General features: G+C 44.0%; 1 protein-coding gene across 4 annotated transcripts in view; it reads right to left on the bottom strand.

Moving 5' to 3' along the window:
* The window catches only part of ZFP64 (ZFP64 zinc finger protein), an 89,034-nt gene extending 64,730 nt beyond the window's left edge, over positions 1 to 24,304 (bottom strand). The window contains exons 1-3 of one of the 4 annotated variants that reach the window (XM_049869192.1): positions 23,881 to 24,304; positions 19,459 to 19,698; positions 1,012 to 1,173 (exon numbers count right to left, since the gene is read on the bottom strand). In XM_049869192.1, the coding sequence (XP_049725149.1) occupies positions 1,012 to 1,173; positions 19,459 to 19,698; positions 23,881 to 23,926 (448 nt within the window). In that variant the 5' untranslated portion in view covers positions 23,927 to 24,304. The remainder of the gene's footprint in view (positions 1 to 1,011; positions 1,174 to 19,458; positions 19,699 to 23,880) is intronic. The other 3 variants (XM_049869191.1, XM_049869188.1, XM_049869189.1) reach the window with 3 other exon arrangements.
* Between the last annotated feature and the right edge of the window lie 970 nt (positions 24,305 to 25,274).

The raw sequence follows: 25,274 nt of genomic DNA, 5'->3' as shown, positions 1-25,274 counted from the left end.
AAATAATGTCAAGGTCAGGAAGGGCAGAAACTGAGGAACTACTCCTGATTAAAGGAATCTAAAGACATATAAAAGCAAAATGTAATGTGTAATTCTGAATTGGCTTACAGAGGAAAAAAAAATGTTTCTCTTTTGTTATAAAGGACATTCATGGGATAACTGGTAAAATTTGAATCAAGTCAATAGAATAAGGTCCGTAGATTCGATAATACCACCTGCCATCAAGCCAATTCTGACTCTTGGTGACTTCATGTGTGTCAGAGTAGAACTGTGCTCCACAGGCTTTTCAATGGCTGACTTTTCAGAAGTAGACTGCCAGGCCTTTCTTCTGCAGTGCCTCTGGGTAGACTTCAACTGCCAACTTTTCAGTCAGTAGCCCAGCGCTTAACCATTTGCACCCAGGGATTCCAGATTTGATAAAAGTATGTATAAATGCTGATTTCCAGATTTGATGATTGGGTAGATAAAATAATTTCCTTGTTTTTAGGAAATACACATCAGTAAAACGGAAGCATGCCTACAACTCAGTCTCTAATGGTTTGAGAAAAAACATATGTATATGTGGCGAGAATGACCAATACGGTAAAATATTAACCTTTAGGGAATCAATATGAGAGGTACACAGAAATTTTTTTGTACTGTTTTTGCCACTTTCGTGTAAGTCTGAAATTATTTCAAAATGAAAAGTTTTTTAAAAAAGAAAGAAAAGGAAGATATCTTTCTGGGTATCTTCCTAAGCTACAGCCCAGGAAGACAAATTCACAGAAAGCTGAATCTCCTAAGTCCCATTGCAAAGCCCACAAATATAAAATTCTTAACATCCGTATGCACAATGATGAGGGTCAGAGACAGAGTACTCAGAAGTGCCAAGGTAAATGGTATAGGGCTTTTAAGCCAGGGATGGTAGCCTGGAGCACGTCAGCATCCAGTTGTCGGGAACCTGGGAGAAGAGCTTGAAACTTGGTTAAACGTCATATTCTTTGCACAAACAGGACGTACTGCTCCCTTTACCTGGATAGCAACAGTTAAGCCTTTTCTGAGCAGGTGGGGCTGCGGGCTTTTTGACGCGTGACTTGGCAGGGAGAGAGATGACGGTGGCTGTCTGGTTTTCGTTGCTTTCCGTGGGCAGGTAAGTTTGATAGCCATGTTCGAACACAAATTCTGGAGCTGAAACTAAAAGATATCATAATTATTAACTTTTGTAATATGAGCGCCCAACAGCTATTCCTTTGCCTGTCCCCCTTTGTAGAGAATAAACATGCTAGATTGAATTCCAAGTCTCCCTTGCTGCTTACGGCCGGTCATGGAACCCAGATCTGGCCAATGAGATGCTACAGAATAATTGCTTGGAGCTTCTGTAAGAGAGTTCCCTCCTTGATTCATTTTTAAAAAAAGGCAGGGGGAAAAAGAGAGGCAGTTGAGGAAAGCTCACTCTTGCTGCCTTGGCTACCCCTTACTCCTGTCTTTGGACATGCTAGAGTAAAGATGTGATGCCTGGATCTGTGGCAGCCATTCTGTAAACATAAGAGGAAAGCAAGAGAATCAGATGTTGACCCACAGCCCTGAAACCACCCCAATCCAGGCTTCTTGTTAAATAAACAATAAATGCCCCTATAATTTACTCTACGTAGGTTTTTAGTTAACTGCAGTCAAATGACTTCTAACTGATACAGGCACTTTCATAAGCTGTATCAAAAACCCTAATAAAGTACCCAAAAGGAGGGAATAAAAGGAATTCTGGGCAAAACTAGCCTTACAAATCTAAATAATGCTCTCCTGAACATAAGTACCCCTACCAAAAAATCCTTCAGCCCATACTGAAATTTATTTTTTAATTTTACTGTAGTAAAATACACATAACAAAATGCCATTTTTATCCATTTTTAAGTGTACAATTCAATTAAATGTGTAATTAATTATATTCACCATGTTGTGAATACAACCATCATCAGTAGGTATCTGTTTCAAAGTGCTTCTCATCACCCTAAACATAAACTTAGTAGCCCTTAAGCAATAAACACTAATAAGCGTCTATATGGCCGAGTCTAGATATTTCGTATAAGTGGGATCCTACAATATTTGTCCTTTTGTATTTGACTTATTTCACTCAGTATAAGGTTTCAAGATTCATCCACGTCGTAGCATGTGTCAGAACTTCATTTTTCTTTATGGCTGAATAATATTCCACTGCATGATTCCCTCACTTTTTTTTAAATCTATTCTTCTGTTGATGGACACTTGGATTGTTTCCACCTTCTGGCTATTGTGAAGAGCACTGCAATGAACACTAGTGTACAAGTATCTGTTTGAGTCCCTGCTTTCAAGTCTTTTGTGTACCTGCATTGAAGTTTTTGAAGGAAAAAAAGCCCCCAAAACCTTCAAATAGGAAATACTATAAAATATGTAGTAGGCAGTGTCAAATTTCTTTTTCTTTTCTTATAAAAGAATTTTGTGACTACTTTGTTAATGAAACAGCCTATGGTCTGGTGCTTGGAAATATTTTCTTTCTACCTTTATTATAATTTGTTACGTAAAAATTTGGCTTAAAATGAGGCTTGACTACAACTGTTTGGGGCTTGTTACTGAGTGAACTTGTCCAGCAGAGAGGACATAATAACGATTTTACGTTAAAATAATTTTTATTGTGCTTTAAGTGAAAGTTTACAAATCAAGTCAGTCTCTCACATATAAACTTATACATACCTTACTTACTACATACTCCCATTTACTCTCAGCCTGCTCCCTCCTTCCAGTATCTCCTTTTGTGATTGTTTTCCAGTTTCTAACCCCCCCACCCTCTCATCTCCCCTCCAGACAGGAGATGCCAACATAGTCCCAAGTGTCCACCTGATACAAGTAGCTTATTCCTCACCAGCTTCCCTCTCCAAACCATTGTCCAGTCCAATCCATGTCTGATGAGTTGGCTTCGGGAATGGTTCCTGTCCTGGGCCAACAGAAGGTTTGGGGACCCTGACTGCCAGGGTCCTTCTAGTTTCAGTTAGACCATTAAGTCTGGTCTTTTTATGAGAATTTGGGGTCTGTATCCCACTGTTCTCCTGCTCCCTCAGGGGTTCTCTGTTGTGTTCCCTGTCAGGGCAGTCATCAGTTGTGGCCGGGCACAATCTATTTCTTCTGGTCTCAGGATGATGTAGTCTCTAGTTCATGTAGCCCTTTCTGTCTCTTGGGCTCATAACTACCTTGTGAGCTTGGTGTTCTTCATTCTCCTTGGATCCAGGTGGGTTGAGACTCATTGATACATCTTAGATGGCCACTTACTAGCGTTTAATACCCCAGACGCCACTCTTCAAAGTGGGATGCAGAATGTTTTCTTAATAGATTTTATTACGCCAATTGACTTAGACATCCCCTGAAGCCATGGTCCCCTTACCCCTGCCCCTGCTTTGCTGACCTTCGAAGCATTCAGTTTATTCAGGAAACTTCTTTGCTTTTGGTTTAGTCCAGTTGTGCTGGCCTCTCCTGTATTGAGTGTTGTCCTTCCCTTCACCTAAAGTAGGTCTTATCTACGATCTAATCAGTGAATAACCCTCTTGTAACCACAAAAGATTGTGTTCGTCTCCGTTTAAACTATTCCTCAAGATTTTATAATAGTGGTCTTATACAATATTTTTCCTTTTGCAACTGACTGATGTCACTCAGCATAATGCCTTCCAGGTTCCTCCATGTTATGAAATGTTTCACAGATTCATCACTGTTCTTTATCGATGCGTACTTTTCCATTGTGTGAATACACCATAATTTATTTATCCATTCATCCGTTGATGGACACCTTGGTTGCTTTCATCTTTTTGCTATTGTAAACAGTGCTGCAATAAACATGGGTGTGCATATATCTGTTCGTGTAAAGGCTCTTACCTCTCTAGGATATATTCTGCGGAGTGGGGTTGCTGGGTCGTATGGTAGTTCTATTTCTAGCTTTCTAAGGAAGCACCAAATCGATTTCCAAAGTGATTGTACCATTTGACATTCCCACCAGCAGTATAGAAGTGTTCCAATCTCTCCACAGCCTCTCCAACATTTATTATTTTGTGTTTTTTGGATTAATGCCAGCCTTGTTGAAGTGAGATGGAATCTCATTGTAGTTTTAATTTATGTGTCTCTAATGGCTAATAATCGAGAGCATTTCCTCATGTATCTGTTAGACGCCTGAATGTCTTTAGTAAAGTGCCTGTTCATATCCTTTGCCCAATTTTTAATTGGGTTGTTTATCTTTTTGTGGTTGAGTTTTAGCAGAATCATGTAGATTTTAGAGATCAGGCGCTGGTTGGAGATGTAGCTGAAAATATTTTCCCAGTTTGTAGGTGGCCTTTTTACTCTTTTGGTGAAGTCTTTGGATGAGCATAGGTGTTTGATTTTTAGGAGCTCCCGATTATCTGGTTTCTCTTTGTCATTTTTAGTAATGTTTTGTATTCTGTTTATGCCTTGTATTAGCATTCCTAACGTTGTCCCTACTTTTTCTTCCATGATCTTTATCGCTTTAGACTTTAATTTTAATTTGATCCATTTGGAGTTAGTTTTTGTGCATGGTGTGAGGTACGGGTCCTGTTTCATTTTTTTGCAGATGGATATCCAGTTATGCCAGCACCATTTGTTAAAAAGACTGTCTTTTCCCCAATTAACTGACACCGGGCCTTTGTCAAATATCAGCTGCTCATATGTGGCTGGATTTATATCTGAGTTCTCAATTCTGTTCCATTGGTCTGTGTGTCTGTTGTACCAGTACCAGGCTGTTTTGACTACTGTGGCTGTATAATATGTTCTAAAATCAGGTAGAGTGAGGCCTCCACTTTCTTCTTCTTTTTCAGTAATGCTTTACTTATCCAGGGCTTCTTTCCCTTCCATATGAAGTAGGTGATTTGTTTCTCCATCACATTAAAAAAGGTAGTTAGAATTTGGATCGGAAGTGCATTGTATATATAGATGGCTTTTGGTAGAATAGACATTTTTATAATGTTAAGTCTTCCTATCCATGAGCAACGTATGTTTTTCCACTTATGTAGGTCCCTTTTAGTTTCTTGCAGTAGTACCTTGTAGTTTTCTTTGTATAGGTCTTTTACATCTTTGGTAAGATTTATTCCTAAGTATTTTATCTTCTTGGGGGCTACTGTAAATGGTATTGATTTGGTGATTTCCCCTTCAATGTTCTTTTTGTTGGTGTAGATGAATCCAACTGATTTTTGTATGTTTATCTTGTAACCTGAAACTCTGCTGAACTCTTCTATTAGTTTCAGTAGTTTTCTTGAGGATTCCTTAGGGTTTTCTGTGTATAAGATCATGTCATCTGCAAATAGAGATAATTTTACTTCTTCTTTGCCAATCCAGATGCCCTTTATTTCTTTGTCTAGCCTTATTGCTCTGGCTAGGACTTTCAGCACAATGTTGAATAAGAGTGGTGATAAAGGGCATCCTTGTTTGGTTCCCGTTCTCAAGGGAAATGCTTTCAGGCTCTCTCCATTTAGGATGACGTTGGCTGTGGGCTTTGTATAAAAAAAAAAAATGTATAGATGCCCTGTATTACGTTGAGGAATTTTTCTTCAATTCCTATTTTGCTGAGAGTTTTTCTTATCATGAATGGGTGTTGGACTTTGCCAAATGCCTTTTCTGCATCAATTGATAAGACCATGTGGTTTTTGTCTTTTGTTTTATTTATATGGTGGATTACATTAATTGTTTTTCTAATATTGAACTAACTTGCATACCTGGTATAAATCCCACTTGGTCATGGTGGATTATTTTTTTTGATATGTTATTGAATTCTACTGGCTAGAATTTTGTTGAGGAATTTTTGCATCTATGTTGTTTTTTATGTTCATGAGGGATATAGGCCTGTAATTTTCTTTTTTTGTGGTGTCTTTACCTGGTTTTGGTATCAGGGATATGCTGGCTTCATAGAATGAGTTAGGTAGTATTCCATCCTTTTCTATGCTTTGAAATACCTTTAGCAGTAGTGGTGTTAACTCTTCTCTGAAAGCTTGGTAGGACTCTGCAGTGAAGCCGTCCCATAATAACAATTTTGAGAGCCACTGTTACATTCCATTTCCCAAACTTCAGTCCCAAATGTACCACCTTCAACATTTTTGCCATTTTGCTCACTGAATACACTTACAGGTAGTCCCTGACTTACAATGGGGTTCCTTTGTAATGATTCAGTTTTAAGCCAATTCTGATGTAAGTTGAACACCTCTTTTTTTTTTCTTTGTTTTCATTACTATTGCCTTTTATTGTCAGTATCTTTATAAAACCCATCTTTATTTGTCTTTCAGGGTTGGAAACATTATATGTAAACTACAGATACATTTTAATACATAGACATACATAAAAAATACATAAATCATAAAAATGTACTCCAACAATTAAGGCGAGCTAGACGAAGTTGGCGTTTTATCAGTTGCTGTAGTAACTCCAACTGTGGAAGGTTCTGGGTGATCTGGATTACACCTGGGAATGCCGATGGCATTTCTAGTCAGAAAATTAGTCACAGTTGTCTATATGGTCCCTTCCTTTTTTTCTTCGTATATTTCACAGTAACTTCCCACTGCTTTCCAAATCTGCATACTGACTTTAGCAAAGCAATCAGTGTTTGGGTCCATGTTTTTAAGCAATGGAAGAGTAAACCATAAAACTGAGTATCTATGAGTGACCATCTGAGAGTAACACCAGCCACTTACGCTCTGCAACGTTGTGTATGTAGTATTTATCACTAATGATAAGACGTACCAGGAAAACGAAAAAAAAGGATGGTTTTAAGTGCGGTTTGTGGTAACTTGAACATGTCATAAATTAGGAACTCCTTGTATGTCAACCAACGCAGGCCTAACATCACTACCTATTTTGGCTTTGGCGGAACTAATTATCCACGCCACAGGTGTGAGGTGCTAATTACATTCTGCTGTACACATTAAAACAAATACCATATTTCTTCGGATCTAAGATGTTACAGGTTGTAAGATACACCATTATTTTATGGGCCATTAATAAAAATAACAAACACATCCAAACTCATTGCTGTTCAGTCGATTTTGATTCACAGCAACGTTACAGGACAGAGTAGAACTGCCCATTGGGATTCCAAGGCTACATATCTTTACAGGAGCAAACTGTTACATCTTACTCCTGTGGAGCGGCTGGTAGATTCAAACTGCCTACTTTTCATTAGCAGCCGAGCACTTTAACCACTGCGCTACCAGGGCTCCTAGTAATAAAAAATATGCGGCTTATTAAATACATCACGACATAATGATTTCATATTTTTAGAAATTTCATTTTATATTGATTGGCTGAGCTCCTTTAGACATCTTTGGACATTTGATATAAAACTCAGGCTCCTGGTCTCCATCTCTAAAGGAACTTTGGCAATAACAGGATAATCCTCATGCATCTCAAAGGACACCTGGATGTGTCGGCACTTGGTATTTGAGTGAGCTCTGGCGGTGCAGTGGTTAAGTGCTTGGCTGCTAACCGAACGGTCGGCAATTTGCCCCTGCCAGCTGCTCCATGGGAGGAAGATGTGGCCGTCTGCTTCCATAAAGGTCACAGCCTTGCAAAACCCTATAGGGCAGTTCCATTCTGTTTTACAGGCTTGTTATGAGTCAGAATCGACTTGATGGCAATGGGTTTGGTTTTGGTTTTTGGTGGTATTTGAGGAAATGTATGGTTGCAATGTTCTCAGTTGGGATGTGTCACAGGAAGTAAAATGGCTTTTGTTTAAAGTCAGCAGACAGCTTCTGACAAACTGTCTTAAGGCCAGGTCTCTGTGGCATGAATCGACCACACCTGCCTCTTGTTGAAATGTTTTCATCTACTCTCTGGGATATGGCTACTGCTCTTTCTTTTATGGGTGTGGCTTGGTTCTCAAAGAGTGGTTTCTTACCAGGAGCAACGGCATCACTTGGGAACTTGCTAAAAAGGCAAATTCTTGGGCTCCATCCCAGACCTCCTATGATGGTGAATGTTATGTGTCAACTCGGCTAGGCTATGATTCTCAGCGGTTTGGCAGACACTACTATCACCTCCCATTCTGTGATCTGATGTGAGCAGCCAATCGTTTGAAAAGGGAGTTTCCTAGGGGGCGTGGCCTGCATTCATGATATAAATGGATCCTCTGGCAAAGCCCACTCTCTTTGGTTCCTGCAATCTTCTCAGCATCTGACCCTGGTTCCTAGGACATGCGCCAGCAGAGGGCTCCAGCCTGTCGCCGGACCTGCAGATTTTGGATTTGCCAACCCCTGCAACCATGTGAACCAGCGAAGGTCATCAGCCTGTCATCTGACTTACTGATTTGGGACTTGCCAGTCCCCACAATTGCATGAGACATTTCCGTGAAATCAAATCTCTATATCTATTTAACATCTCACTGGTTTTGTTCCTTTAGAGAACCCAGACTATGACACCCACTGAATCAGCAACTCTGGCACTGGGGCCCAGTAATCTGTGGCCCAAAAAGCTTCCAGGTGATCCTGATGCACATGCAAGTTGGAGAACCACTGGCACAGACAATCCTTATCCAAGCATCTCAGCAGCAGAACTTAACCCAGCTTTGCCTAACTGAGGGAATCTGCCCTTCTTGGGGAAACTCTGCTGGCATAGTGGTTAAGTGCTACAGCTGCTAACCAAAAGGTCTGCAATTCGAATCCACCAGGCGCTCCTTCAAACTCTACTGGACAGTTCTACTCTGTCCTACAGGGTTGCTATGAGTCGGAATCGACTCAAAGGCAATGGGTTTGGTTTTTTTGAATGGCCCTTCTTGGTTGGTAACTTTGTAAGAACAGACCTGCAGGTGTTCCTCTAACAACAAACATTTGCTTCATTAATATCCAATTGACCTCCGCTACTGTTTCCAGGCATTTCTGGGTATAGAGAGTCGTTACTTTTTGTCTTAAAGCTGAATCTTCATGTCATATCTTAGAAGACTTTTTGTTTTTTTAATATTAAAAAAAATTTTTTTGTGTGAAAATATACACAACAAAACATACACCCATTCAACAATTTTTACATGTATAATTCACTGACAGTCGTTGCCAGGACATACTTCACATTGCATCACCATTCTCCCCATCTCTGCTCATACTGCTTTACCACCCTTGGCTTAGACTCTCTGCCCCTTAAAGTTCTCTGTGTTTTAGAGTCACTGTTGCCCACTTAATCCCATATAGGTAATTCTTTAAAAGAGCCCAATGCTCAAGGCAAATGTGCTTTATTAAATGAGCTATATTGTTGTTTGGTTCAACAATGTCTTCACGGGATAGTTTCTCAGAAGACACTTTAAACAGCAAATGAACTCAACACATTGTGTAGTTCCAAAAACGCACACAACTCTGAAGTGACAAAAATGTGATCAATTATGACCAAGTTTGTTCACATGCACAACTTTCTTACAACTGCCTCTGGACGGACAGCAGTTTCGTCCGTTCTAAGACACCTCTCCATTTCAGATATGTTACAACATGCCCTTGAATTGATGAGTCCAGGTTTAGCCACTTACCTCTTCGAACCTCAGTTTCCTCACCTGTAAAAGGGATAATCACCGTGCCCACTTCATAAAATTGTGAAATTTAATGAGGCAGTGTACAGTAGGGTACGGTCATGGTCAAGTTCTGATGAACGTCAGCTACTACCTTTGACTCAGGCACCGCTTCCCAAACTCAACTGGACTGAGTACGAGCTGGGGTGACCAACCATCCCTGTTTGTCCAGGACTGAGGGGTTTCCCAGGACATGAGACTTTTAGTGCTAAAACCAGGATAGTTGGTCATGCTATCACGACCTGCCAACTTTCTGAACAAGTGGCTCCTGCGGCTGGAAGGTGCTCAGAGTGGGGTGTGGGTGGGAACAGCAAGGCGGAAGCACTACCAATGGCCAGGTCCTTGTCGTCCTCAGAACCCTTTTGAAAGGTCAGTGCCCCCTTGAGCCTATGACTTCCTTTCGTCCCAGGACCTTGGTGGGGCTTTATCTCCTAATTGCCCACCTGGCCCTCCACCACGAGCCTCAGCTTCCCTTTACTGGCAAGTCCCAGCAGAGGGAAACAGGAGTATCCCGGTCCTGACAGGGAGTCTCAGGGAGGCAGCAGGAAGCATCCTGCGTGGGCAGGTTAAACACAGCAAAGGGGATCAGACATCCAACTGCTGGTCTAACTTTAGGGATGGAGCTAACTACCTGCAACATGTGAGCTACCCCAAATTTGGATGGCTACAAGAACAGCTTGGGTTCTGAAGTCTTTCCTCCATAAGCCTCAGTTTTCTCACCTGGAAAGTGGGGGAAATTTCCATTCCTATCCCCTAGGGCTGTTGAGAGGATCCGAGATCAGGCATGTAAAACTGCTATCACTGTTGTCATCACTCATTAATTTATTCAGCAAATACTTACAGAGTACCTGCTGTGCACCAGGCCCTATTCCAAGCACCTGAAACAAGCAACGAGCCAAAAGGATAGAAATCCCTGCCGTCATGGAGCTGACTTCTAGTAGGAGGTGAAGGATGGGTGTAGACAATAAATAATTTACTATATAGTATGTCCGGGGGCACTGACTGCTATGGAGAAAAATAAAGCAGAGAAGGGTGCAAGGAGCACTGAGGGGTGTGTATGTGTGTGTGTGTGTGTGCAATTTTAAGTACAGGAAAGTCTCAGTGAGAAGCTGACATTTGAATATAAAACATGGAAGCACATAATTAAAGCTTTAATAATAGTCTGTTGCATGTGTCTGGAACTGAGCAGCAACAAAGGGCCACTGGGTGACAGGGAATCTCACCCAGCTACCCAGTCTTGCTAGCTTAATCACCCCAGGGTCCCCTGGATCTGGGGTGACCCCAGGACCCCCTGCGACCAGAAGACCTGCAGGAAAGCCTTCAGGTGGACTTGATCACTGTGGGGCAGCTGGTGACCAGCAGTCTCCCTCACCTCCTCTGGCTATTTGTGTGCTGTTTCACACTGGAGTAACCCCTCATTCACAGGTTGAGTGTGAGTATGTGGGTGTGTGTGAGGGTATCTGTTAGAGTGAGAATATATGTGTATGAGTGTGTGTGTGACAGTATGTATGTGTATGTATGTGAAAGAATATGTGTATGGGTGTGTGAGAAAATATGTGTGTGTGAGAGTGTGTGTAAGTGTAGTCAGATTGATCTGAGACCAACTTCTGTCTCCACCACTCACCAGCTGAGGGACTCTGACTTAGTCACTCACATCTCTGCTCTTCAGTTCCATTGTGGGCAAAATGGGGATGTTCAGGGCGTTAGCGTTGCTCTAGTAAAACTCAAATACACATACAAACGGCACTGTGAGCTGGATGCCACAGTGCCAGACAGGTGTCAGCTGCTATTGTTGTAATTACGAAAACAGTAACAGATTATTATTCAACGGTCTATACTTGGATTTGGCATGAAGAGTGGCATTGGCCATGGGAGGCCTCAGAGTGTCCAGCAGAAGTGAAGGCAGCAGGGACAAACCCCCAGCACCCCGCATCTGCTGAGATTGATGCTTCAGAGCCTTGGGTGGGAAGTGCTTCTAGCAGAGGTGTGACTTGCCCCCAGTAAAAATGTTCTCTAGGCCCTCCTTTCACTGAGAGGGTAGCAAGGGCCACCACTTTCTGTGGGAGTTTCATTTCCAACTTCTTGCCAGAGCACGTGGGCCTCATCCCCTACCCTGGTGTGACTGTTAAAACCAAGTCCCGTTTAGAGTCATTATGACGCCCCACCCCCAGCAGCACACCACCTCACACACTTGCTGCCGGCTTTCAGTTTGGTTTTCTGGCCCCTTGGTATTTCCCCTGCTTTCCAGCATGTTCAGGTACATCTAAGAGGCTGTCCGCTTTATTAAATCCTGCTTTGCAGCAGGAGGGTCTTGGGTCTTCATGTTATTCATTTATGATATTGCTTAAAAGGTGAGACTGCTACATGAATTTCACCGAGCACCAAAATCTTTTTCTCTGAAGCTTCTGCTCATTGATCTCTGAGACCCACCGAGCTCAAATGGACTACAGGCGGTCCCCGGATTATGAATGAGTTCTGTTCCTAAATCTGTCTTTAAGTTGAATTTGTATGCAAATTGGCAACAGTTAGGTACAGTTCATATCCAACATCAGTTAGTCAAATCTTTGTCTTAGTATGTAATGTAACTTCTAGGCATAAAAAACATTAAAGAAATACTTCCAGACAAACTAAAATATCTTTAACATAATAACACAATTATAATAATGTTTCAATGCATGTTGTAAAGTAGGGCCCGTTTGTTATTATGAACCATTGTATGTACCTCAAATTTTTAACAGGCTTTGTGGGCTTGGCTACAACCATGGGCTGTATCTAAGTCCAATGTTAGTAATCCTGGGACTGCCTGTAATTGTAGCTCCTTTTCTACACAGCTTTTACATCTCTCCAAGCCTCGTGGCTTCCTCAGTCTTCTCTCAATTTTAAATGCTCCCCATGCCTGGGACTGTGGGGAGCGGGACTTGGGGTGGGGGGGAGGTAGAGCTGTGGGGGCGGGGTTGCTGCTTCTATCATTCTCATGGAGCTGGCACAGGTCCATGTAGGGTATCTGCTGCCTTAACCCTGACCCTGTCTGAATTTGCTTCTCTGGCCAATTAAAGGCCCAGGTGGGGAAATACAGACACCAAGACTGGAAGTTAGCTGCCCAAGGTCACATAGTGAGTGGTATGGTCAGGATACAAACCCAGGCAGTCTGGCTCAGGACCCCAGACTCTTAACTACCAAATCCAATTGCCCCTCTATTTATTCTTGTCTCCACTTTAAAATGAGACACCAAGGGCTCATGTAATTTGCCCATGGTCACCCAGCTCCTAAGTCCCTACGCAGCTAAGTTTTAAACTCAGGAGCCTGACTCCAAATTCCGTAACTTTAAGCCATGAGCTTAGAAGATGCATGTGGGGTGCTTACTTTTTTCCCCAGTATCAACATCTAGGAGTCCTGGTGGTGCATCGGTTACACGGTCGGCTGCTAACCAAAAAGTCTGTAGCTCAAGCCCACCAGCCACTCCATGGGAGAAAGATGTGGCAGCCTGCTTCTGTAAAAGAGTTACAGCCTTGGAAGCCCTATGGGGCAGTTCTACTCTGTCATATAGGGTCGCTATGAGTTGGAATCGACGGCAATGGGTTTGGTGTTTTTTTTTAATCAATACCCAACATTACTGCTCCCATATGAATGTGGAGCCCTGGCGGCTCTGGTTGGCAGTTTAAATCCACCAGCCACTCCCTGGAAACCCTATGCATCAGTTCTACTATGTCTTATAGGGTTGCTATGAGTGGGAACCGACTTGACAGCAACCCATTTGGTTTTTTGGGTTTTAAATTTAAGTACTTAAATCAGCTGCAACAAAAGGCAGCTTTCAAAGCCAACGGGCAGAGAGTTTGTTTTATTTTACACTCAAGTATTACTAGACAGGGAGGGGGACACCAGGGGCTGTGTGACAGAAAAGGGTTTGGCTTAATGAAGAGCTGAAGAAAGGAGGAACAAGTTCTGGAAACTGTCCAGGTGAGGGGTCTCTGGAGAAAGCTGCTGGTTTGGGGAGGCGGGGGGTCAGACTGTACCCTCGGGTGGTGAGTAACTTCAAGCCGGCTGAGATCTGGAATCACCAGGAGCTTGTTAAAAATATAGATGCCTGAGCCTCAGGCCCAGAGACTGGGGTGCAGGCGGTGCGGCCTGGGCACCCGTATCTTTAACAAGCTCCCTGGGGATTCTGATCCACCTGCAGATTTGGGAATTACTGGCTAGCAGAACCTTGAAGCTCAAACTTGGGAGAACGTGGATCCAGAACACCAAACTACGTAACTTAAAAAAATTAAAAAAAAAAAAAAAAACAACCAAAGACCAACATACGAAAATGAGATTCTAGTTTATATTAACGGGGGAGGAACACTCAGAAAAGGAGGGTAAGGATGGTTGCACAACATGAAGATTGTAATCAACGTCACACGTAGAGACTATCGCTTTGGTCTATGTTCTGCTGTGTATATTCTCAACAACAATTAAAAATAAAATAAAAAAAAAAAAACGAAAAAAACCAGGGTTCTGCTTGCTTTGCTGGCACAGAAGCTGGACCGATTAGGAGGAGAAGCTGAATCGGCCAGAGAGGAAAGAAAATATGGACGTTTGGTTCGCTCGCCATCCATCCACACATGTCCATGAGTCTCTAAGTTAATAAAATCTCTAAGTTAATAAAAGCAATCACTTATTGAATCCAAGTTCTCTGTCCCAGGCCCTTTAGATGGAGTACAGCAGAATCCTTGAAATAACCCAGTCATGTAGCTACTATTATTGCCCTTGTTTGTTGTTGTTAGCTGCTGCTAAGTAGGTCCCAAATCATGGTGACCTCGTGCCAAGGGAAAGAATCTCTGCCCAGTCCTGCACTATCCCATGATTGCAAATTAGACCATTGTGATCCATAAGGTTTTCACTGGCTGATTTTTATAAGTGGATTGCCAGGCCTTTCTTCCTAGTCTTAGTCTAGAAGCCCCACTGAAACCTGTTCTGCATCATAGCAACCCACAAGCCTCCACTGACAGATGAGTGGGGTGGCAGCTGCACATGAGGTTCACTGGCCAGTAGTTGAACCTAGGTCTCCTGTGTGGAAGGCAAGAGTTCTTGTACTGAACCAGCATTGCCTTGCCTTAGCCCTGTTTGTAGATGAGGCAAATCAAGCTAGAGAGATTCAGTGAGTGGCCCCAGGCCAGGGCAGGCTGGGATGTAAACCCAGAGTCTGTCTTCAGAGCTTCTAGCTCCTTCAGCGCTGTGCAGTGTGTGCCACCATGAGTTCAGGGCAGAACATGGCAACACAGAATGCTTGCAGGGCAGAGGACACGGTAAGAGGCAGGGCACATCTTTGAATTAAGAACTTGGAGCAGCTCTCTGGGTGTGCAGCCAGCTTCACCAATGGATGTGAAATGTGAGCAGTTGTTATTTACTCAGCAACATAAAGTGTCTTTGCACAAGCACCGTTCTAGGCACTGAGAATCCAGTGGTGAACCCGAGGGGGACAGGTCCTGACTTCACGCATACAATTTAGTAATGGGGACAGACCTTAAGTCTATCTTAGGATTTTTTTTTTTTTTTTAAAAACACACAGCAGAAACGTTATTTTGGATGGATTAAGAAAAATGACTGCAAAACTTTGTTTATTGCCAAAAAATTCAAAGATCACACCAAAATGAAATTCAGAAGGTAAAATTCTGCTCTCCTGCTCATACGCCCACCACTCATCTGTCAGTTTGTTGTCCTGTAATGGCTTGTGAGTTGCCATGATGCCGGAAGCTGTGCCACCGGGTCACCCATGGTGGATAGGTTTCAGTGGAGCTTCCAGACTACGACAAACTAGGAAGAAGGACCTGGCAGTCTACTTTCGAAAAAACTGGCCAGTGAAAACCTAACGAATAGCAGCAGAACACTGTCTGATACAGTGCTGAAAGATGAGCCCCCCACGTTGGAAGGCACTCAAAATACGACTGGGGAAGAGGTGCCTCCTCAAAGCAGAGTTGACCTTAATGATGTAGATGCAGTAAAGCTTTAAAGACCTTCATTTGCTGATGTGGTATGACTCAAAATGAGAAGAAACAGCTGCAAACATCCATAAGTAATTGGAATGTGGACTGTACAAAGCATGAATAAAGGAAAATTCGAAGTTGTGAAAAATGAAATGGAACACTTGAAGGTATATATCCTAGGCATTAGGGAGCCGAAATGAACTGGTATTGGCCGCTTTGAATTGGACAATCATATAGTCTACTATGCCAGGAATGACAAATTGAACAGGAATGGCATCGAATTCATTGTCAAAAAGAACATATTATGATCTATCCTGAAGTACAACGCTGTCAGTGATAGGATAATATTCATATTCCTATAAGGAAGACCAGTTAATAAAAGGATTATTCCAATTTATGCACCAACCACTAAAGCCAAAAATGAAGAAATTTTTATCAACTTCCACAGCCTGAAATAGATCAAACCTGCAATCAAGATGCATTGATAATTACTGGTGATCAGAATGCAAAAGTTAAAAACAAAGAAGGATCAGTAGTTGGAAAACACGGCCATGGTGATAAGAAAAAAAAAAAAATCAAAAAACCTGCCAGAGATCACATGATAGAATTTCACAACAACGATGACCTATTCATTAAAAATAACTTTTTTCCAACAACATAAATGGCAACTATACTCATGGATGTCACCAGGTGGAATGCACAGGAATCAAATCAACTATACCTGTGGAAAAAGACAATAGAAAATCTTAATATCATCAGTCAGAACAAGGCCAGGGGCCGACTGCAGAACAGACCATTGACTGCCTTTATGCAAGTTCAAGTTGAAGCTGAAGAAAATTAAAATGAGACCACGAGAGCCAAAGTATGACCTTCAGTATATCCCACCTGAATTTAGAGACCATCTCAAGAATAGATTTGACACACTGAACACGAATGACCAAAGACCAGACGAGTTGTGGGATGACATCAAGGGCATCATACATGAAGAAAGCGAAAGGTCATTAAAAAGACAGCAAAGAAAGAAAAGACCAAAAGGAATGTCAGAAGACACTCTAAAACTTGCTCTTGAATGCAGAGTAGCTAAAGCTAATGGAAGTAATCATGAAGTAAAAGAGCTGAACAGATTTCAAAGGGCATCTTGAGAAGACAAGGTAGAGTATTAAAATGAAATGTAGCAAAGACTTGGAGGTAGAAAACCAAAAGGGAAGAACGAGCTAAACATTTCTCAAGCTGAAAGAAATGAAGAAAAAATTCAAGCCTTGAGTTGCAATTTTGAAGCTTGAGTTTTGGACAAAATATTGAACAACGTGGGAAGCACCAAAAGATGATGGAAGGAATACACAGAGTCAGTGTACCAAAAAGAAATGGTCGGTCTTCAACCATTTCAGGAGGCAGCATATGATTAAGAACCGATGGTACTGAAGGAAGAAGTCCAAGCTGCACTGAAGGCACTGGCGAAAAACAAGGCTCCAGGAATTGACAGAAAACCAGTTGAGATGTTTCAACAAACGGATGCAGGCCTGGAAGCACACACTTGTCTATGCCAAGAAATCTGGATGATGGCTACCTGGAGTGACAGAGATCTGTATTTGTGATCATTCCAAAAAAAGGTGAAATTATCAAACAATATCAGTAATATCAGGTGCAAGTAAAATTTTGAAGATAATTCAAAACTAGTTGCAGCAGTACATTGACAGGGTACTGCCAGGAATTCAAGTGAGATTCAGAAGAGGACATGGAATGAGGGATATCACTGCTGATGCCAGATGGATCTTGGCTGAAAGCAGAGAATACCAGAAAGATGTTTATGTGTGTTTTGTTAACTATGCAAAGGAATTCAACTGTGTGGATCATAACAAATTATGGATAAACACTGAGAAAAATAGTAATTCCAGACAATTGTGCTCATGTGGAACCTGTGCATAGAGCAAGAGGCAATCATTCAAAAAGAACAAGGGGATACTGCGTGGTTTAAAGTCAGGAAAGGTGTGTGTCAGGGTTGTATCCTTTCACCTTATGTATTCAATCTGGATGCTGTATGCAGAACAGGGTATCAGGATTGGAGGAAGACTCATTAACAACCTGTGATATGGAGATGACACAAACTTGCCTCCTGACAGTGAAGATAACTTTGAAGCACTTATTGATGAAGATCAAAGACTATAGCCTTCAGTATGGATTATACCTCAACATAAAGAAAACAAAAATCTTCACAACTGGACAAGTAAGCAACATCACAATAAACTGAGAAAAGACTGAAGTTATCAAGGGTTTCATTTTATTTGGATCCACAATCAATGCCCATGGAAGCAGCAGTCGAGAAATCAAACGGTGTACTGCATTAAGCAAATCTGCTGCAAGAGACCTCTTTAAAGTGTTAGAAAGCAAAGATGTCACTTTGAAGACTAAGGCGCACCTGACTCAAGCCATGGATTTTCAATTGCCTTAAATGCACATGACAGCTGGACAATGAATAAGGAAGATCGAAAAAGAATTGACACCTTTGAATTATGGTGTTGGTGAAGAATATTAAATATACTGTGGACTGACAAAAGAACAAACAAATCTGTCTTGGATGAAGCACTACCGACCTTTTGGTGAGCAGCGGAGCGCTTAACCACTACGCCATCATGGTGCCCTCCTATAGATAGATAGACAGACAGATAGGAACCCTGGTGCCGCAGTGGTTAAGCGCTCATCTGCTAACCAGAAGGTTGGCAGTTCGAATCCACCAGCTGCTCCTTGGAAACCTTATGTGGCAGGTCTACTCTGTCCTGGAGGGTTGCTATGAGTAGCAATCGATTCCATGGCAATGGGTTTGGTTTTTTTGTTTTTATATACATACATATATATAGGAAATCCTGGTAGCATAGTATTTAAGAAATATGGCTGCTAACCAAAACGTCAGCGGTTTGAATCCACCAGGCACTCCTTGGAAACCATATGGGGCAGTTCTACTCTGCCCTATAGGGTCCCTATGAGTCGGAATCGACTCGACGGCAATGGGTTATATATATATATATTCTTTTTTTTTTCTAAGGAGACTTGGTGGCGCCATGGTCAAGCACTTGGCTGCTAAGTGAAAAGCTGGCAGTTTGAACCCACTAGCCACTCTGTGGGAGAAAAGACCCAGTGATCTGCTCCTATAAAGATTACACCCTAGGAAACCCCATGGGGCAGTTTACACTGTCTCACGGCATTACTATGAATCAGAATCAGCACACAATGATCATATATACTTTTAAATTTAAAATTTGAATGCCTTTAGCTAAGCAAGGCTAAGTACTAACTATCTCATAAATGGGTTACTTTAAACTTTTAAAGTTATCTGCTTGGCCGCTTAAGACAAATTATATACGTTTACCAAGAAAGTGTATGTTTGGGTATGTGTGAAATATTAACTCTAGGACTTTTCCGGTTTCATTTTGCCCATTTAAGTTTTGGATCCATTTGTAATTTGCTTTGGTGGAACCAGCCAGCACGACCAAGAGTAGGGACAGGTCTGTTTTCCTGGTCGGCAGCACTGGGGAGGGAAGGCATCAATACCAGTTTGTATGTTTTTTTAAAAAACACTTTTTTGTTCCTTTACACAAGTAATGCAGACCCAGGGGTCACCTACAGACTCCTACCACCCAAAACAACCACTCCTAATTGTGATATATTTCCTGAAAGAATTTTTTTCCTTAATATATAGGTTTTTGTTTTAGAAGCCTGCTTTTTGTCTATTTGATGTCTTTAACATGTGACAATACTTTATAACAGCTAACACTTAATGTTTTAACCCAGCAGTTCCTAAACCTGGCTAGGCAGCTGGCTTCCCAGTGGAGCTTGTTAAAAATAATGAACCAGCAACTCTAGGGGGAAGGATCTGGGAACCTATATTTTTAACAGGCTTCACAGAAGCGCTTGGTGCAAAACGAGGCCAACTCTAAGCGACCCTTCAGCCCCCAGCGGTACCTGTGATTGTCTGCGTTTCCGAGGTGATGGTTCTGGTGGTGGTCTGAGTCTGGGCGGCAGGCACTGTTTCCTCCGATACAAACTGGACTGTGCTGGGGGCCGCCCCCGGCGTGCCGGTCAGCTGGCAGCCACTTTGCTTGTGAGCTACAAAGGCATCCAGGTTGTTAAATTGCTGCTTGCAGATGCCACAGATGTGGATGTCAGGAGTCAGCTCAACCAGCACCGTTGTGCCACCTGGAACTCCACGGGACAAAAGAAAGTCACAGATCAACTCCAAATGGCTTTACATTACAATGCAAACCAGATTCCACAGGAGGAAAAAGTGGCATACTGGTGGAAGCTCTGGATGGCTCAAACAGTTAAGTGCTTGACTACTAACCAAAAGGCTGGTGGTTCAGGCCTACCCAGAGGTACCTTGGAAGAAAAGCCTGGCCATCTGCTTCTGAAAGGTCACAGCTTTGAAAACCCTATGGGACAGAGTTCTACTCTGACACATACGGGGTCTGACACACATGAGTTGATGATTGGTTTAGTTTGACAGCAGTCATGGCCAGCTCCTGGTTCAATGTCCATTCTACTTCAAACCAAAACCAAAATGAAATCAAATCCATTGCCGTTGAGTCGATTCCAATTCACAGTGATGCTATAGGACAGGATAGGACTGCCCCCACAGGGCTTCCAAGGCTGTACATCTTTATGGAAGCAGACCGTCACATCTTTCTCCCGTGCAACCATAGATGGGTTCGAACTGCCGACCTTTCAGTTGGCAGTTGAATGCTTAACCACTGCACCACCAGGCGCCTTTCTTCCTTGCAAACAGAATCTCAATTCTGTCCTAGCAACAATGTACCCAGACCCAAGTGATGGCTCATGATGCACTGTTGGCCATGCGGCCGTTATTGGCATTTTGGGCAGGAAAGTTCTTTGGCGAATGGGGCTGCCTGTACTTTGCAGGACCATCAGCCATCTCCTAACTAAAAGCTAGTTGTACCTTCTAGTTATTATGGAAACCAATCCTTCTACATTTCAAATACCTCTCCACCCCTACCCCCATGAAAAACCGCTACTCTAAATAATTTTGATCCTCTAAATACTTGGGAGCCCCTCCAGCATGGTGCTAGAAGAGTTTCTGGGAAAATTTTGGATTTCCAGGAAAAAAATAAAAGGGAGCAGACATGGCTGGTACTGGCTCCTGTTTCCCTCTTCTTTGATCTTGAATACAGATGTGATGTCAGAGGCTTCTGCAGCCATCTTGTAACTATAGGAAAATGCTAAAATCCCATCAGAAATGTGGGCCCTTACTTCACTGACTCCACAAACCAACCCTGGAATCATCCATCTACCTCCAGATTTCTTGTTAGGCCACTACATTTGAGTTTTCTGTTATTTGTAGCCAAAATTCATTCCTACAGACAGGGACATTATTTCATGGTAAGAGTGATACTAAGAGCTAATATTGTCTTAATACTTGCAAAGCACTTAGCAAAGTATCAGGCACCACATTAAACAGTGCTATAAAAATGTCTGTTAAAAAAATACATACGACTAATTAATAAATCTCTAAGAATCGACTCGGCGGCACTGGGTTGGGTAAATAATACGACTACCTTAATTTTTAGATTTTTTATTCTTTGCCTGATTCTAAGGTAACTCATGTTTATAACCGAAAATTTTGAAGAAAAGAAACAAAGAACCAGGAAGAAAATCATCAGTAACAATCTTCCCACCTGTATCTACCAAAAACATTACGAAATACTTCCATGTTCTTTACACTTAAAAAAGTTGCATAAGAGCATAACGTACTGTAAAACTAATCCTTTTTTCACATATCATATAAGCATTGTTTTATATCATTTAGAGCTCTTTATACATATAACTAAGGACCCCGGTAGCACAATGGTTAAGTGCTCGGCTGCTAACCCAAAGGGTGGCAGTTCAAACTCACCAGCTGCTCCATGGGAGAAAAGACCTGGCAATCTGCTCCTGTAAAAATCACAGCCTAGGAAACTCTATGGGGCAGTTCCACTCTGTCATGTGGGGTTGCTAGGAGTGGGGATTGATGGCACACAACAGCAGCATAAAATTACTCAATGGCAACACATTATTCCATGTGTCATAATCTTCTGAACAAGTATGTAGTACTGACGTTATTTCCAATTTTCCCTAAGTCTAAATAAAATGAGAAGCATCTTTATGCATAGATGGTTGTCCAAGCATCATAATTTTCTTAACAATTACAAGATATTTACATTTTCTTCAATTTTCCCCAGGTCAGAGACAAGAAATCTCTGTGCAGAACTACATTGCTGAGGAAAGCTCCTCAGGGCTGGGGCAGAATGTTCTATAAGCCACCTTACTGAGTGCTTTGTGCACTTTGTTGTTGTTGTTAGGTGCTGTTGAATTGGTTCTGATTCACAGCAACCCTGTGTACGACAGAACGAAACACTGCCCTGTCCTGTGCCTCCTCACAGTCATTGCTATGTTTGCAGTCTTATTTTAAATGCCTTCCAACCTGAGGGGCTCATCTTCCTGCACTATATCAGACAATGTTCCCCTGCTATTCATAAGGTTTTCACTGGTCAATTTTTTAAGAAGTAGATTGCCAGGTCCTTCTTCCTAGTCTGTTTTAGGGCTGAAGCTCTGCTGAAATCTGTCCACCTTGGGTGACCCTGTTGGTATTTGAAGTACTGGTGGCATGGCTTCCAGCCTCACAGCAATACACAAACCACCACAGACTGAATGCCAGACTGACAGACAAGTGGTGGCATGTGCACTTAAGTCCTTTGAAATCAATGCACAGAAGAAACAAAGCCTTTTCTTCTCGTGGGGAGCACCCCCCCCCCCCCCCCGTAGCTGCTGAGGTGGCCATGGAACTGAGAGGAAAACAAGGAACCAAGAGATGAGGGGGCTTGCATCATTGACGATTCCTTAATGACAGACAGGACTGATATCCAGGCCCAGTTTCTCACAGGGATCTGAGAGGGTTTTAATAACAAATCATGTCCCCAGTATGGTGGAAAGTGTACAAGTAATGACCTTGACTTGCACTGGAGTCCTGACACTGCAACTTAGTAACAAGGGACTTGGGCTTGAGTTTCCTCATCTTTAAAATGGGGAGAAGTTCCTACTTCACAGGGTTGTTGTGAGGATTAAAGGAAATGGCGCTTAAATGAAATGGCGCTTAGAAGAGGCCAGCTCAGGGGCCCCCACAGGGTTGTTACCTGGCTATGTGGTTATCACTGAAGCATCTTTTTCACTTTGCAAGTAGCCCCACTGAAAATTTGGTATGATAAAATATCCGCTACCTTGTGGCGAGAATTAACTGAGATCAAATTTTAAAAAGGGGCACAAGGACGTGCTCACCACCCCTGCTTCCTTTATCTGTCACAAGGTCCTCCAGCCCTGTTTCAGTCTCAGAATGACCTGAGGGCATAGATGGGGGAAGGGGAGGCGGAGGGGGTGGTTAAACAAGCAGGGATCTGAGCCACATCTGGTAGATACTGAGACTTAATGGGGGTGGGGCGACGAGGCTGGGGCTTGGGAAATCTGTGCTTCTCACAAGTCACACCAAGCAATACTCAGGCAAGTTTGCGTGCTAACGTCTCCACAAGTGTTAACACTAGAAGCTCACAAGCTTAGTGCTTACTATGTACCAAGTGCCTGCAAACCCCTGTGCCAGGGGTTCTCAAAATTTCTGTGCTTCGGAATTGCCCAGGCAGCTGAGGAGGACGGCTGATTCCTGGGCCCCACCCCAGAGAGCTTACGAGTCGGGCGGGGGAAGCTTTTCTTAGTGAGCGCTCGCGCTCTCAGGTGGCTGGTGGGCGCTCTGCCTCTGGACCACACTTTGGGAAACAATGCACCGGGCGAAACCAGGGGCATGATAAGGTTGCTGCCCTCACAGGAAATTAAAAAGGAACCCCAAACTCAAAGAAAGCGGTACTGTCCCCGTTTCCCATTCAGAGCCCCACGTTTAAGGTGGAAAAGCCTTTGCAACGAGCCAGCCAGCCCTCACGAAATCCCTCCAATCCTAGGCTCCAAGAATTTCGAGCCATCGAGGCAGAAGTTTTCCCATCAGCGTTGCCCCGGTTACCCGAAATTCCCCCCCAAACTCCGCCTGGGGGGCGGGGTATGCCCCGAGGGGTGGCGATCGTCTCAACGGCATTACCCCCACCGCTCCCTTGCTAGGGGTCTTGCCAGGCTGTAGAGCGCCCTCCGGCTGGCGCTGGGTTGTGTGCGCCCACCCCGAACCCCCTCCCGCGCCCCCTGAGCCGCGCGCCCGCCGCGGTCCCCGAGAACCGGCTCGCGGCCGTCACCCCGATTTCGGGGCCCCGGGCCTGCTGCCTGCGGCGCAGACGTGCTTGGGCCCGGGCCCTGGAGCGCGCACTGGGCCCTGGAGCGCGCGCTCGCCGGAGAAGCACTTACTTTGCACGGAGCCCGGGAAGCTCTCGGCCTCGCTGCTGGCGTTCATGGCCGCGGATGGGGAGCCCGGGGCGGCCGGGGCGCCGAGGCGGGGCGCGGAGTTACATGGTGCGGGGACTTTTCCTTTTATTTTTCCACCCCCCCAGCCGGCCTTCTCCCAACTCCGCGAGGCGGGGAGGACGGATGTAAAGCCGGCGCCACTTCCGCTGCCTAGAGGGCGCTGGCCGCGCCGCCAGGCCTACTTGCAGCGGGGCTCCCCGGGGAGCGCGGGGAGCCCCGAGGCCGAGCGCGCGGCCCCGGGGACCTGATACGGAGTACGCGTCCCGGCGGCTCCGGGGACCCCCGGGCGGCGAGGGGCGCACCCGGCCCGCACCCCGCGGGGCCCCCCGGGCTCGCCCTCCCGTGCACCTGCCGCCCTCGGCGTCGGGCGGCCCCCGGGTCGCCTCGCTGGTTTGCAGAGAGACCGCGTCCGGGTGCAGGTGGGGGTGGGGGTGGGGGTGCATGGGCGCGGCGGGCCTGGGAGAAACCCCTGCTGAGCGTCTGCACATGACAAATCAGGAGGGCTCTGGGCGGTTCCCCTGCCCAGGTAGAGAAATAGAGGACAGGGCCGATGTACAGGATTAGAGTACCAACTGTGATCGCAGCGCTGAAGAGCCCACCTCGCCCCCACTCTGGAGGCTTTCCAAGTTTATTGTGCACCAGAATCACCTAGAGGCTCTTAAGAACACAGACTGTCCCCCCCCCCCCCCCCCCCCCAGTTTCTGATTCAGTAGTCTGGGATGAGACCTGAGAATTTGCATTTCTGAGTTCACAGGTGAGGGGCCCTGAAGCTGGTCGGAGTACACTCTGGGAGGCACACCGCCCTCTCTGATCTGTGCCTGCTCACCTACCTCCTGCTTCAGCCCGATGAATCTCTGCTGACCTCCCAACCGGCCAGCACATCCCCACCTCAAGGCTTTTGTTGCCCCTGCCGAGATAGCCACCTGCCACCCTCTCCAACGCCTTCGGAACTGGATTCAAATCCCCCTTCTGGAGAGGCGTCCTTGGGCAGTCTATTTGAATACTGCAACGCCCTATCCCCCCACCCACCCACTCCCTAGCTCCATCCTGGCTGCTGTATCTTTCTTACTACCTATCACATCTAATGTGTGTCTGTAGCTGTTGTAGATGTCTATCCATCCATATTAAAAAAAAAAAATGCTGCCTTACAGCCCGTTCTGATTCATGGCGACCCCTATGTTTTAGAGGGTAAAATTGCTCCATAGATTTTTCTTGGCTGTCATTTTTATGGAAGCAAATCACCAGAACTTTCTTTCACAGTGCCACTGGGTTTGAACTGCCAACCTTTCAGTTAGTAGTCAAGTGCAAACAGTTTGCTCCACCCAGGGATTGTCATC

The sequence above is a fragment of the Elephas maximus genome, chromosome 25, assembly GCF_024166365.1.
Source record: "Elephas maximus indicus isolate mEleMax1 chromosome 25, mEleMax1 primary haplotype, whole genome shotgun sequence".
NCBI lineage: Eukaryota > Metazoa > Chordata > Mammalia > Proboscidea > Elephantidae > Elephas > Elephas maximus.
The sequence above is the reverse complement of the archived record's forward strand: the minus strand, read 5'-3'. Positions and strand labels throughout refer to the sequence as shown.